General features: G+C 40.4%; 1 protein-coding gene across 2 annotated transcripts in view; it reads left to right on the forward strand.

The window, feature by feature from the left end:
* The window catches only part of grid2 (glutamate receptor, ionotropic, delta 2), a 599,368-nt gene that overhangs the window by 527,214 nt on the left and 57,641 nt on the right, over window positions 1–14,513 (forward strand). For both annotated transcript variants that reach the window (XM_066644040.1, XM_066644041.1), the window contains exon 13: window positions 12,064–12,259. In XM_066644040.1, the coding sequence (XP_066500137.1) occupies window positions 12,064–12,259 (196 nt within the window). The remainder of the gene's footprint in view (window positions 1–12,063; window positions 12,260–14,513) is intronic.

Consider the following 14,513-nt stretch of genomic DNA (forward strand, 5'->3'; position numbering starts at 1 on the left):
TTTCAATAATATGAGAGTGCTTTATACAGAAATTTAAGTAAAACTTTGCAATGATAAAAGCGCTACTGTCTAAAGGAAATACATTACACCTTAAGCCAAAATGAGGCACAAAACTAGGTATATTTCAGCATAAACAATATATGCTTTGCACACACTTGAAGTCCTAGTATTCTATATCTATGTACATACAATTTTGTAGCTATTTAAGGAGATTTATGTTTTCCCACAAATGATCTGCATGCGATCCTAGAAGTGAGTGAACAGGGCTGTGCTACAAAGCTTCAACAGATCAGTTGTATACCAGAGCTAGGACATTAAGGGCTTCAAATTTTACACACAAGGCCTTGTGCTCAGTGTAAACTCTAGCTGGAACACTGTACAATCTGAACAAGACTAGGATATATGCTGGGCTATAACAGTGGGTTGCACTGAACAATAATTAAGGTCAAAGATATAGCTTTCAACTTTATTTCAAGGCTAATTAGCAACAGCAGCACTTTTTCACTCTTCCAACATTTTCTAAACATTTTATTGAATCTAAACGGACTGACCCGAGTATCATCAGCACAAATATGAAAGAAAACATTGGGTTTACACACTATGTATCCAGGGATGTTAAGGAGGGAAAATTATAAGGGCCCTAACACAGAACTTTGTGGGACACCGTATTTGAGAGAACTGCCCATTGATACTAATAAATTGATGGTTCAAGTAAGTTTCAAAGTGGGTACAAGTGGTATCTCTAAAATAGGGTGCAATTTTATGGACAGCCTCATTCAAATCCAGGAAATCCAAAGTTGTTCTACTTGGTGCAATTGCTTGAAATTATCCTCTTGTCTTCTATTTTTAGGAAATATAGTGGTCTCGAAAAACTCTTGGCTGTTAGGGGTTCTACATAATCGATTATGTAGATTTATATATATATATATATATATATATATATATATATATATATATTGGACAAATACCGTACAACAAACATAGTTATTCTGTGCAATCGCTCCTTTGAACTACTTTATCTTTTTTACCTTCAGATATATAGTGGTCTCAAAAGAGTTGTGGTGATTATAGAGCTAATCCAGTAAACCCCACCTGGCTGAACATTTCTCCATTCTACCAAAGCAGAGAGAAGCCGGAATCTCCTGATTGTATCAATTACTCATAAGACACACTCATGCAAACACAGACGGTGTTCACACACACACAGAAATAAAAGCAAGGCGATGGGCTGACAGACTGTGTGGAAATGAATACGTATGAGACCCAAATACCACTTCCACTATTCTCACACAGGAGCCTGGCAAATCAATCACTGCCTGCTCAAGATTACTGTATATGTGCCAGTATGGATGGATGTGTGTGCTCGTATGCCTTGTGTGTTTCTCCCAGGGCATGTGAGCCCCCTATTTTAATTTCCTGTGCCATACAAATTATATCTATCATTGCCATACCAGTGAGACAGATGCACAGACAGCTACCACACAAGGAAAGCGGGTCTAGGTCACATGCATAAACACCCACTTTGAGCCACATATGTGTATCTTATGAAATATACAATACATATATTAATTTTAGGGGTTTTCAATATTATAGGAGGATGCTGAGAATCAAAAACAGTGGGATTTTATGTTATAAAAATCTGTTGTTGTTGTATCAGACTAGCTAGACCAATTTACAAAATGTGATGCACAATTGGAATCGGCTAGAATCATTATTGGCCAGTTTTATCTCTCAAAGTTCAATTGGCAATAGTTGGAAATCATAGATAATGCCAGCTAAGTACATGGGCACCGCATTTGTATTTTTCCACACTGCTAATTTGGCTCATATAAAAGGAGTTTGGTTGAAGCATGCTGCATTAAAATCCAATTTTCTCCTCAATTTAGTCATTACCAAGTCCACCCACTGGTGGAACATGATGGTACTAAGCTGGGAGCATAAAAGGGTAGCACACACTTCCTCTGACATATATTTAGCATTTTCAACTGCCACTAACATAATGTCATTTCCAGTGACATGGAGGAAAACTCTGGCTACTCAGCTCTGTTATGCTCTGTTATGACACCTGCACTGGCTAGCATCCTCCTGACAGATGGAGACAGAAAGTCCTGCACATTCAGAAAGAGTGAGGCACACGCTACTGTTTTGGTCTCCTACACACTTAGAAAACATGGTTCTGTAGAACTGTAAATAACTCTTTGGAACCATTTTCAGAAAGGTGCTACATAGAATCAAACGCAGCACATTCTCTATCAATTCAAAGAACCATGCACATGGTGGTATGTAGGACTCTCAGTTCTATGTTTCTTCTCAGTTTTATGGTGATAACGATGGGGTCAGTGCTCAGACAATTGCACCAGTTGGGAGCCCCATTTTAACAATATGAACTTATATTATTTCTGAATATTTGAATATCTTGGGGCTCTGGGTTTACACACCTTGATTGTGTGGGTCTGTGAGGGGTTGGGTTATTTTCCCCTGTGATTGTCTGGGTTTCCTCCAGGTGCTCTGGTTTTCCTCCTAAAGTCCAAAAAAAAACACACACAGGTTGGTAGTTGGATTGGCTGTTGAAAATTCTCCATAGGTGTGTGTTTGTGTGGGCGAGTGGCAAGCTGTCCAGGGCATATTCCTGCCTTGTACCAAATGATTTTGGACAGGTTATGGACCCACCGCATCCCTGCTTTGGATGAAGGGGAAACAGAAAATGAACGAATACAATATTTTCCAGGATTAAATGATGGCTCTTATTGTCACTACACAGTGACCAACACTCTCCAAACAGATGTATGCCACACTTCTGGAGGTAATGTATGAAACATAGTCTATACAGGACATAGTTATACAAGTAATATTTGTCATTAGAGATCTCCTGTTCCTCTTGCACTACCACAGATCCAGCCCCCTGGACCACAAGGAAAAGGAAAACTCCAGCATAGAGAAACAGGGGGTGTGTCGCACCTGCCGAACACAGAGCAACCCGAAAGAACAGAGCGGCCTTGCCCTTAACCTTGTTTGCTCTGCATCATGAACTGGCACTTTACCAACTGAGCGAACTCAGTTCCTCATGCAGAGCAAACTCAGTTGATATAAACCTCTGGGGAGTTCATGGTTATCTCTTGAGATGTGCGTTCAGGATTGACTGGGGGCGAAACACTCCCTTGATTAAGGGCAAGGCCATGACGTTGCTCCTGGTTTCATGTTCGCCAAGTGTTCCCCCTTTCTAGTTTCCCAATTTCAGAGTTCCTCTGGGTTCAGAGACTGGAACAGTTGGAGTGCAAGCAGACCAGAGGTTCCCCCGTGACATATGCTTTGATGCACTAGAAAGAGGAAGGAAAACTGAGGGGTAGAAAAACACTCCCAGAAACAGAGAACAGCTGGAACAAATGATTAACGGGAGGAGAAACAAAGCGAAAACAGGTGAGGGGTGTGACAAAGAGACGGTGCTGAGAAACAAGGCAAAAACAAAAGCGTAGGTGTAACAGGCAAGACTAGGAGTAAACAAGGGCAGAGGAAGAAAATTATAAAACCAGTTTGATTGTGAATGGCGGTATGATACTGCATATAATTTCATAATAAAATAGTTGCCGATTATTTGTAGTTAATGCAATGTATACATTTGTATCTGAAACTTTTGACACTTTTGGACAAAAATAATTTCCAAAAGTGGACTACTACTATTTATACATTTTTTACATTTATTTTTAGTTGAAACATATTGGAGGCCCTACCCTATTGGAGGCTGTTCTCATCAAAGGATTCTTATAATACCATTCATTCCAATACCATTTCATAATTACATCCCTCACTTTAGAAACCGCACAGTGAAAATGCTTGGCTATTTTCTTATTCCCTTCCCCTGCCAGATGGACATTGATTATTTTCATTTTCAGACAGTTTTCAGACATTTGTTTAGAGGAACCCATGATAGCTGGGTGTTAGCAAAGGGTTTGAAGAGTCAGAGAAAGGATAAAGCCAAGTCCAAACATTTACACAAGCCACAATGTTGATTTTCATTCATCTTCTGTAATGACTTTATCCTCATCAGGTTTGTGGTGGGTCCGTAGCCTACCCAAAATCTTTGGCTGCAAGGCAGGGACATGCCCTGGAGAGAGCACCAGTCCATCACAGGGCATCACATACTGTCACTCACACACTCACAGCTATAGACAGTGTCGCACAGCCAATCCAATCATGCATTTTTGGACTGTGAAGGAAACCAGAACATGAAACCCATGCAGACACAGGGAAAACACCTCAATGCACACTGTGAAATCTTTATGCATCAGAACATCTCCAGGACATATAAGCACCCACTCCAAACCTTATGTGCATAGCATTAGCTCTGTTTATCATGCACTGCAGTGGCCTTGATTCCTCTTGAAATGAAACTTAAGACCCTTTACACCTGCACAGTAACACCCAGACCTTTTCCCGGATGCGGATTTATCCCGCTAGTGCCCTAGTATAAATTTTGCGTAAAGTCTGAGTGAGCTGTAATGTTCTTATGGATCATGCACATTCTGCACAGGGGCCGCCCCATGCCTAAAGCACATGGAACATTCCCTGTTGTGAGAATGTGCCTGACACAGAAAAGCTCCTACATGTGTGAAAGGACCACTCCAGAATATCTCCGGACCTCTGGAGTTTCTCTGTAGTTCATGTGTTAAAACAGCTTTATTGATCTAATCATACTATTGCACAGTGCCCAGCAGTGAAAGAGTTAATTGGGCTTGTACCAATTTCACTATGAAGTGACTTGAGTGGAGAAAATGTATTTTTTGTTTGTTTGTTTTTTTTTTTTCTTTTTTGTTTTTTTTTTCTTTTTTTCTGCATACTTTGTTTATTTTCCTTGGTGTTAGATTGTCATTAATGAGCCTGTGCTTAGATCGCTTGGTCGCTCTATGCAGCTAATTAGGATTTCCATAAATTTAAATGCATTATCTTATAATGTGTAGACAGTGCCGGGGTCATTACTGTAATAATTACAGCCTAAACTCCACACCCAGGGGTCTGTTGTGGTTAAAAGCGAGAGTCGAGCCACTCCAGTCAGGAAGCACTGAAAGATTTATAAAAAGAAGGAGGAAGGGGGGGGGGGATAAAAAATAAATGCACTCAGATCTCATAATTAGATAGTTTTGTGTCATGATTGGAGTTTGATTATCGGTTAGATGGGCTATAAAACGTACTCGTGTGCATAATTCCAGCATGTTTCAAGAGATGAGGTTCCATAACTCAACACATTTCAAGCTCAAATAGAAGGAGGCAGTGCTGGGATTGGAGCGGTGTCCCAATCCTTTCAGCCCACACTACAGACCAAATTAGTCAGATTGACTTGCTTAGTGTATGTACACCTTTGACATGATCACAAGATGCTGTGTTCAGTTATTGTCATTTTGCTAGACTATTTACATGTAATTAAAGACTTATTGCACAAAGTTCTTCTTACAAAACACTGAATTATGACGTAACTTGTGTATTAACTGTGTTATTGTCATTTTCCTAGACTATTTACATGTATTTACACTGTTATTACACAAGTTACTTCATATTCAGTGTTTTGTAATCAAGTGTGATTCTACACTCTCCTCCTAATAATAATAATTTAAGTAATATAAGCTATTACCCATGCTCAGTGCCAAGCATGGGCTAGATGGGTGATATATCCAACCCTAGTGTAACTTTCTCTGGAGTACTGGAACTTCACTGGAGCTTTGTGATGTGTTAAAGTTGTGTTTGTGATACAGAACTAATCATATAACATCTTTTCCTGAAATTTCTAATGCTATCATGGCTGAATGCCATCCAGTCTTCACAGCAGTGTTCCAAAATAAAGTTTTCTCAACAGAGAAGCACCTGTTACTGCAGCAATGGATGACAAACAGTCTAATACACTTGTATACGTTGTAGCAGTGGTGAAAAAGCAAGTATCAAAGGACTTTTGGTCTGCTGTGAATGTGTAGTGTTTATGCTGATTACTCCTCACTGAATTGATGATTAAAGCATGATATTACTCATTAACAGAAGCATCTTAATATGGGAGAAAGTTATCACTTTTGTCCATGGCTAGTCCAGAGAACAGATACTGCCGTGTGCAAAAGTGCCTTTTGACTGAGAACATAAAACAGTACCAAGAGTTTACTTTCTTCACTACATTTGTTTAATCCTCTGGGGATGAAGAGCGCACCAGCACGTCAAAATATTTGGTGATGTTTCTATTAATATCTTAGCGATAACACCATGCAGTTCAAACACTCTCTGAATGTGTAGAAACTGCTCTTTCAAATGCATCTGATCACAAGACTGTATGGGACTTACATCCCGAGCTGCGAGCCTATGAAAAAGCTTGAGGCAGACCTCCTCCTTCACTTGTCTGTCATCTGCACCTCTCTTTTAAGTGGTGAATTTGTGCGTCCAACAGTGTTTTTTTCTGAAACTGACCAATGGACTATCTAGAAATCAATCCCTTCAGTTATCTTCCATGTTTTATTCAGTCAACGTCGGAGAAATGGCTTGAAAAAGTTTACATGCGCTGAAGTTGGTGTGGCGCATTTGAATAACGACGACGAGGAGAACGGAGCTTCAGAAACCGAGGGGGTTTATGCACACGATGAAGGGGAAAATAAAGTTAGCTGATTATAGCTTTTACACAGTGAAGCATATACATAGTTATGGATAGACAATGACCTTTTACACAGTAATGCAATTAATGTTACATTTTGTCAAAGTTGAATGAACGTTTTTTCCTGTAGAGTGAGAGATGGCACTTTTACTAAATAAATGATTTTACTAAATTTAATTTTATATGTTTGTTACACATTTATACAGTATTTAATTCACACAGTCCCCTATTTTTGTGACCCTAAGACTCTGATAAAACCATTTCAATCACAAAACAATTAAACCACATGAGTAAAGGGATGTTTTAACTAAAATCGGATTTAAGTGTTTCCGGGTTAGAGACAGATTATCTCTTCATACAATGCTCAGTGTCACATGGGCATCTCTTAATGAGTGAGCTGAGATTGTTCGGAACATTTTGATATAAAACATGTGGGCAATATAATTACAGTCCTTGTAATTTAAAGGTGAAATTTAGAAAATTTGCAAAAATTGAGAAAATGCCCTTAGACCCAAAAGTGTTAATTGCGTAAATCCATTTTATATAAAAAAAAACACATGGAGATGTAGTGCATGTAAATATGAATTTTAGATTTGAATGAAGATGTGCAAAAAGTTGATAAAATGTCCTTAGACCCCAGAGAGTTAAAAAAGGCTTGTGATGTTCATGCGGGTGCAGAATGTCTAGTGAAAAAGATTTTGAACTCTGAAGCATCGCTAGCATCAGTGAGATTGTGCTGATAATTGTACTAAGTGGGATGAGTCATAAGCATGGCTTTGTTTTGAATTACTATCTAAGCCTTTGAGTATGATTACTTTATTTTTATGACTAACACTATGACGTTCATTGTGGCGTCAGCTGCTTGTGAATATCCGCCACCCCCCCCACCCCCCCAATGTTGTATGTGTGTCTTTATGCCCTTAACATTAACACTACTAGGCAGCCATCTTGATTTAAATAAGTAATTTCAGAAAATCAATCACTTTGATACAAATACAATTAATAGACAAGCATTCAGTGTGGACCTATTAGCTATAACTTTAAAATGACCTTCTGCTTTCTATAATCATGTTCCATATTATCTCCAGCAGCACTGCAGTGTCTGATTCACATGCACAACACAAATAACACACCACCACAAAATCAGTGCCACTGCAGCGTTGAGAATGATTCATCACCCGAATATACTTCCTCTGTGGGGGTGCTGACCATTGAAGACCAGGGTGAAAGTGCCAGCAACAGAGCAACAGATAAACAGCATTGTTTAAAAGCAGAACTACAAAGTGCTCCTGTATTTTTTGGCGAGAGATTAAACAATGTTGTAATGTTGGAATAATGTACTACATAATAAAAAGACATATATATTATAATTTATTATAACATTTTAGCCTAGTAAATAAATTAAATTTGCAGGAAGTTCTTGGCATTGCAGAACGTATATCTAGGGCTCACAATAACAGTATATAGGATTCAGTATCAGTGTGTGTATATAGATATATATATAACTTATCAAATTTTGTGATTTCAACTGGATTTTATGCGTTTTCAGCCTTCAACAAGTTTTTAAATTACTCCAATGAAGAGGGAATTTGAAGGAGTGAAATGAACTTGGAATTGTGAGTTATGGCTGTGGGCGGGGCTTTGGTACACTCAGGAAGGGCTCTTTTTCTCTTTTTTGAGGTTTTTTTTTTTCATTGTTGTGTGCTATGAGGGTGGGAGTAATATATATGATGCCTTTAGGTTGTTTCGTGGTGCTTGGACCACTATAGCGAGAAGTTTTGTCAGAGCTCTCACCCTCAGAGTGAAACTTTGGTAAGGTTCCGTCATTCAGCCGTGTAAAAATCTGCATGGGTCTTAAAGTCTAACATGGCAATGTGATTTGTTTACATTTTACTTATGTTAATTTTGACAGTTGTAATATTTAGGGTTTTTTTCCATGTTCTTCTCAGGCTTTCTGCATTATATATAAAACCATTTCTCCACAGCTCTAGCATTATGTCAGAATCACATTGTCAAAATATCTGCTAGATGTGCCCAATGTGGTGGGAGGAGGGTAGAGACACAGGTCCCGTGTGGCCTGCAGGCCGCAGGCTGGCCGCTTTTGGCGCTGAGGAGTGAGCGGGTTATGCCAGCAGTCCTGCTCTCGGGCGGTCATGGGAAGCTCCTGCAGCAAAGTGACACTTCCTCAGCAAAGAGGCAGTTTAAACTCCTCCAGTGTCAGAATGTCAGCAGATGGAGGACTGCAGAAAGAGTGAGGAGGGCTCCTCAATGGGAGAAATCACTGTAGCAGAGCCTTAAGCCATTTCACAGCCAGGAAAACGCAACATTCCTCCATGTACGCAGAGTTCTCAGTCACAGTGCCAGATCACTGGCCGTTTTATCAGAAACATCTACCATCCAGGCGCACTTTGTAGGTTTGCAATTACTGACTGAAGTCCATCTGTTGCAGTTTCCTTGATTCATCTGTTGGAAGGGAGCACAATGGGACCACCAGATTTTATTTGGGTGGTGGACCATTCTCAGCACAGCAGTGATGCCAACACAGCAGTGGCACATTTTTGTGTATTTGAGTATTTTGTAGAGGCACAACAGCATTGCTGGGCTTTATAAACATGTTGTATAGTTAAGTACAGTGGGATATACTGAAACTGATTCAATGTGGTTTATTCTCAGTAATAGCAAAGCATTAGAACAAAACCTAAGAACATTGTCGCCATTGCCCTGTGTAATTGCTAATCCCTACAGTAATCACTGATATACTGTAGAGTGTATAATAACCTACATTTGTTTCCTGCAGTTTTTTTCCCCTAAAGCCCACTTAAGCCATTTTTGTGACCACTGTCCATATTACATCCCATTCCATCTCATTATCCCAAACTGGAAAGGCTCCTTTTTGTTTCTGTGCATTAAACACCTCTCTAGCTGACACTTGGCATTGTATATGTTGACTTAGGCTTAGGTGGAGCTGGTTCACAGCATCCCATTCTATTTGCAGTTTTCTAAATAGATTATACAGAGTGTGAGAGTGTGTGGGGTGTGTTTTTATATATTGAGGACCTGATGTCCTTGCAAGGATCGCATTTTTTTATTTTGTGCTGTTGTGACTTTCTGAATTTTTGAATTACTTTCTCTTTTACTTTCTCTTTTTGATACTTTAATATTCAAAACTGAAAGAGTGAAATGACTAAATTTTGGTTACAGATGTTGTGGTTAAGGTCAGGTTTAGGTTAATGGACGGTCCCCACAAATATAGCAGTACCTACCACAAAAGGGCTATATGTGAACGAAAGGCCGTCCCTGGGCAAATTATATGTTTTGCTGAACACACTTCTGCACATTTGATGCACAATTGCTACAGTCATTAATTCATTTATTAATTCATCTGTACATTCAATTGTTCACCCAATCTTCTGTTCATTTATTCATCTTCCAATACCTCTTCATACTGATCAAGGTTGCAGTTGGGTTCAGAGCCTACCCGGAATCACTGGGCAGAGGCCACCGGCCCAAAGCAATGCATCACTCAATCACTCCCACACTGACACCTAGGACAGTTTGTCACAGCCGGTACATCTACCTGCATGTGTTTTAGGACTGTGAGAGGGAACCCAAGCATCCAGAGGAAACCCACACAGACACAGAATGAATACTCACTCAGTCAAACTCCTCCAGACCCTGAGACCCCAGAGCTTTGCGGCAGTGATGACAGAAAAGACCCTATTTAAGTTTGTTCTCTGTTGCTGATGCACATACTTATTTTCAGTGAGAAAATCAACAAAGCATGTAATTAGACAAGGTGTTTATGTTTGCAGACTGGGAAGCGAGCAGTATATCACCAAGATTAAAATGTGGTGTTCCATGATTAGGACCCTTAAAGTCATTGTCATGCACCTTTGGAGTATTTAGCTGCTGCAGCTCAAAAGACTGGATTTTATGGACTCCAAATTATTGTCAAATGACACTCTAGTCTATACACTATCATTAAGGTTTAGGATGGGGATGTGTGGGTGGGGGTTGGGGTGCAATTGAGTGTGCAGAATAATTGGGAGCAATAAAAGCTTAACATTTGTGGCCAAGTTCATTAAACCTTAAAAGAGCACTGAAGTTAAGCACTGGAGGAAGATGTTAAGAAGATGACAGCTGTCTAATGTAATAATGTTCAAATTAAAAGCCAGCTCAGCTCTGAAGAAGCCACACTGTCTTCTAGCTGACCTCCTCACACAGGTATAATTATATCCACGATTATATATATACACACACGTGTTGGTCTTTGGAGGTTATCGCTGAATCATGATTGAGAGAAAGCAGCACAGACCATGGTTTGCTACAGTCATTCATTTCCAAATACTACGATTTGAAATAAACAGTGTTTGCTGAATATTCCGCTGCGATGTTTGAATTAGCGCAGGCCCTTTTTTCTCGCCCAAAGGTGCAGATGGTTTATTACGTTTCTCTGTTTACTCAACTCAGCCGTTACTTTCTGCAGGGAGTGCGTCTATCCTGCTCGGCCAGCTTTTAATTGGATGTACGATTAACTTAAAAGTCTAACAAGCCTGTGTAGATAAAGTGTGTATCTGTGTGTGAATCTTGTGTCAGAGAGAAAATGTAGGAAAGGGGATGCACAGCTGCATTTATTGTAGCAGTAATGAGAGAGTCCTGAAAAGAACCTCTCAAGTATCTGCCACTTAACCCTTAGAAATATAGAGCATCATGTTTCCATCACATGTATAATATTTATCAATATTCACATATCAACCCTAACATTAAGACCATTCTCTGAGTTCCACCGACCACCACAGCACTTCGTAGTTTTATAATTACAGACTATAGTCCATTTGTTGGATACTTTATTCTCTCCTTTTTTATTTTTACCGTATTCTTCAATGGTCAGGACCATTAGGTATGATTAGGTATGATTTGGGTGGTGGATCATTCTCAGTGACACTGACATGTGTTACGCTGGTATGAATGGAGCAGCCACAGCAGTGTTCCTCGAGCTTTAAAACACTGTCTTTGTTAGATGCATCTACCTCGTTGGCCCACCGACAAAACAGTAGCTCACCCGTTACTGCACAGTTTGTGTTGGTCATCCTCTAGTCCTTCATCAGTGGGCAGAGGACACTGCTGGCTATTTTTGGTTGGTGGACTATTCTCAGTGCAGCTGTGACACAGAGGGGTTTTAAAAACTTCAGCAGCCCTGCTGTGTCTGATCCATTCATACCAGCACAACACCACCACGTCAGTGTCACTGCAGCCTATAATGACCTATCATCCAAGGGTGGTCCTGTGGTGCTGGCCATTAGAAAGCAGGGTAAAATGTGGATAAAAACACATGCAGAGGATATATTTATTCAGTACATTGAACACTGCCCTCAAGCCCCCACCTTGCTATGTGTTTAAGCACTGATCTGGCTAAATTGCACTGACCTCTGTTCTTTCCGCAGGTCACTGCAGGACCTGTCCAAGCAGACGGAGCTTCCTTATGGCACTGTGCTGGACTCAGCTGTGTATGACCAGTTGCGCAGTAAAGGCATGAACCCCTTTGAGCGAGATCCTATGTACTCACAGATGTGGAGGATGATCAACCGGACCGGGGGAGCGGACAACAACGTGGAGGACTCCAAGGAAGGCATCCGCAAGGTACAGATTTTCCACTTGTCCCCTGCTGCCCATTTACGATGATGTTTACAATGCCACTTGTTTTTGGAAAAGTTTGGAATCACTAGTGTGAGTTCAGCGCTTTGTTGAGTCCATCTTCACTCACAAGTGTTCTGGTAAATATTGCATGGGAGTATGCACACTCGAATATGTACACCTACTGTCACTTTTCTCTGTGTGTCTCTCTCTCTCTCTCTCTCTCTCTCTCTCTCTCTCTCTCTCTCTCTCTCTGTTGAGTTTGAGCGTATTCGCCCCTGGACAAAAAGGCTGGTATAAGTACCCCTTTTTTATAATATACCAAGGACATTCAGTGTCACTGGTTTCAAGCACTGTCCTTAACAAAGTTTTTGAGTGTTACGCGTGCCCTCTTGTGAGGAACTTTTTACCTGTTAAATGTGAGCGACTGAGTCAGTGTAAGTGTGTGTGTGTGTGAAGAACACACACAACTCCTCACGGATCCTAGGACCCCTGAGATTCTAGAGCTGAGTGGCAGTGACAATCCCCGCAGTGCCACTGTGCCCCTCGTGATGAATACATGATTGGGAAAATATAAAAACATAAAATGCCGCACATTCTCGCAACACATTCTCAGGCCACATGTGTAATTAAATTCAACAGATAAACAGTAATTACAGGTGCTTTAAAATGTGCAGAAACGTGATCTCAGTAAAGAATTGAATACCTTCATTCCATTTTACTGTGGAATATGGGCTGCGTCACAGTGTTGATCACATCTCAGCACAGATGACTTGATAACTGCAGTGTATTATTTATTTATTGTTCAATAAAGGGTTTAACACATTGAACAAAGCATAACAATATATAATACAGATAAAAAAAGTGTCAGGGACACTGCCCATGCCCTAATACAAAAACAAGAGAGAATAATAATAATAATAATAATAATAATAATAATAAATCTATCGGTGGCGCAGCAGGTAGTGTCGCAGTCACACAGCTCCAGGGACCTGGAGGTTGTGGGTTCGATTCCCGCTCCGGGTGACCCTCTGTGAGGAGTGTGGTGTGTTCTCCGTGGCCGCGTGGGTTTCCTCCAGGTGCTCCGCTTTCCTCCCACGGTCCAAAAACACACGTTGGTAGATGGATTGGTGACTCAAAAGCATTCGTAGGTGTGAGTGTGTGAGTGAATGTGAGTGTGTGTTGCCTTGTGAAGGACTGGCGCCCCCTCCAGGGTATGTTCCTGCCTTGCACCCAATGATTCCAGGTAGGTTCTGGACCCACCGCGACCCTGAACTGGATAAGGGTTACAGATAATGAATGAATGAATAATAAATCAAAAATACCATGTCCAAAACAGGCTGTGTTCAAAAATAGAGAACAGGTCTGGGATACTTCAGTTATTGGTGCTAATCTAGGTCCATTGTTCATTGGACATCTAGCTTTAGGTCAAATAATATGTTGCTACTCTGAGCCGTAAGTCATGTGTTTTTAGACGTGCTTGTATGTTTTGTCGTAGCATATGTTGAGTAGTCGAGTAGTTGTCTGACCCTTAATGAAATGCCTAACACGTATTAATATTAAACATCTAGCTATGTCCAAATCTGTAGCTTTATAATGAAATCTCTTTATAAGTTCATAGGCAAGCCATGATATCGGGTTGAGTTCATAACATTTTTCACAACAGTCTTTTATCCATGAATAAAGCTGCATGTTTTTTAGTATGATGGGTGCTTCCAAACTTTTGAACAGTAGCCTCAGCCTGCCCTGAGCCTTTACTGAGGCGTTTGAAGGCAGTCTTGATGTTCCCTGGATGAAGTCATCAAAAGGGAAGATGAGCTAATGCGGCTTAATGATGCTTCTGAGATATGAGTGTTTTTTTTTTTTTTTTACTCCAAACATTCCCTCGCTAATTACACACCATTACATCGCAGGTTAATGCTTTATTTGTTAACCCTCAAAAAAAAAGGAAAAAAAAAAACAGCTCCTTTTTCCCCTCTCCACTCCTGCTCCATGCTTGTTTTGGTTTGGGAAATTTAAGGCGGCTGGCGAGGCTGCAATTAAAAAGGCTGGTGAGTGAGCAGGGTATGAAAGCGCATGAGTTTTTCGCCTTCATCTAATGAATGGCTAATTAAGGCTTGTTGCCTTTACTCAGCGCTTTGTTGGGGCCATCTTCACTCACAGGTGTTCTGTTAACTGCTGGAGTCTTTGGAGCACCAGACTCTGAATATGTGCACCTCGTCTATTATTTCCTTCACTCGTTCGCTGTCTCTCTGTGTAG

Source organism: Hoplias malabaricus, chromosome 14 (assembly GCF_029633855.1).
Source record: "Hoplias malabaricus isolate fHopMal1 chromosome 14, fHopMal1.hap1, whole genome shotgun sequence".
Taxonomy (NCBI): Eukaryota; Metazoa; Chordata; class Actinopteri; order Characiformes; family Erythrinidae; genus Hoplias; species Hoplias malabaricus.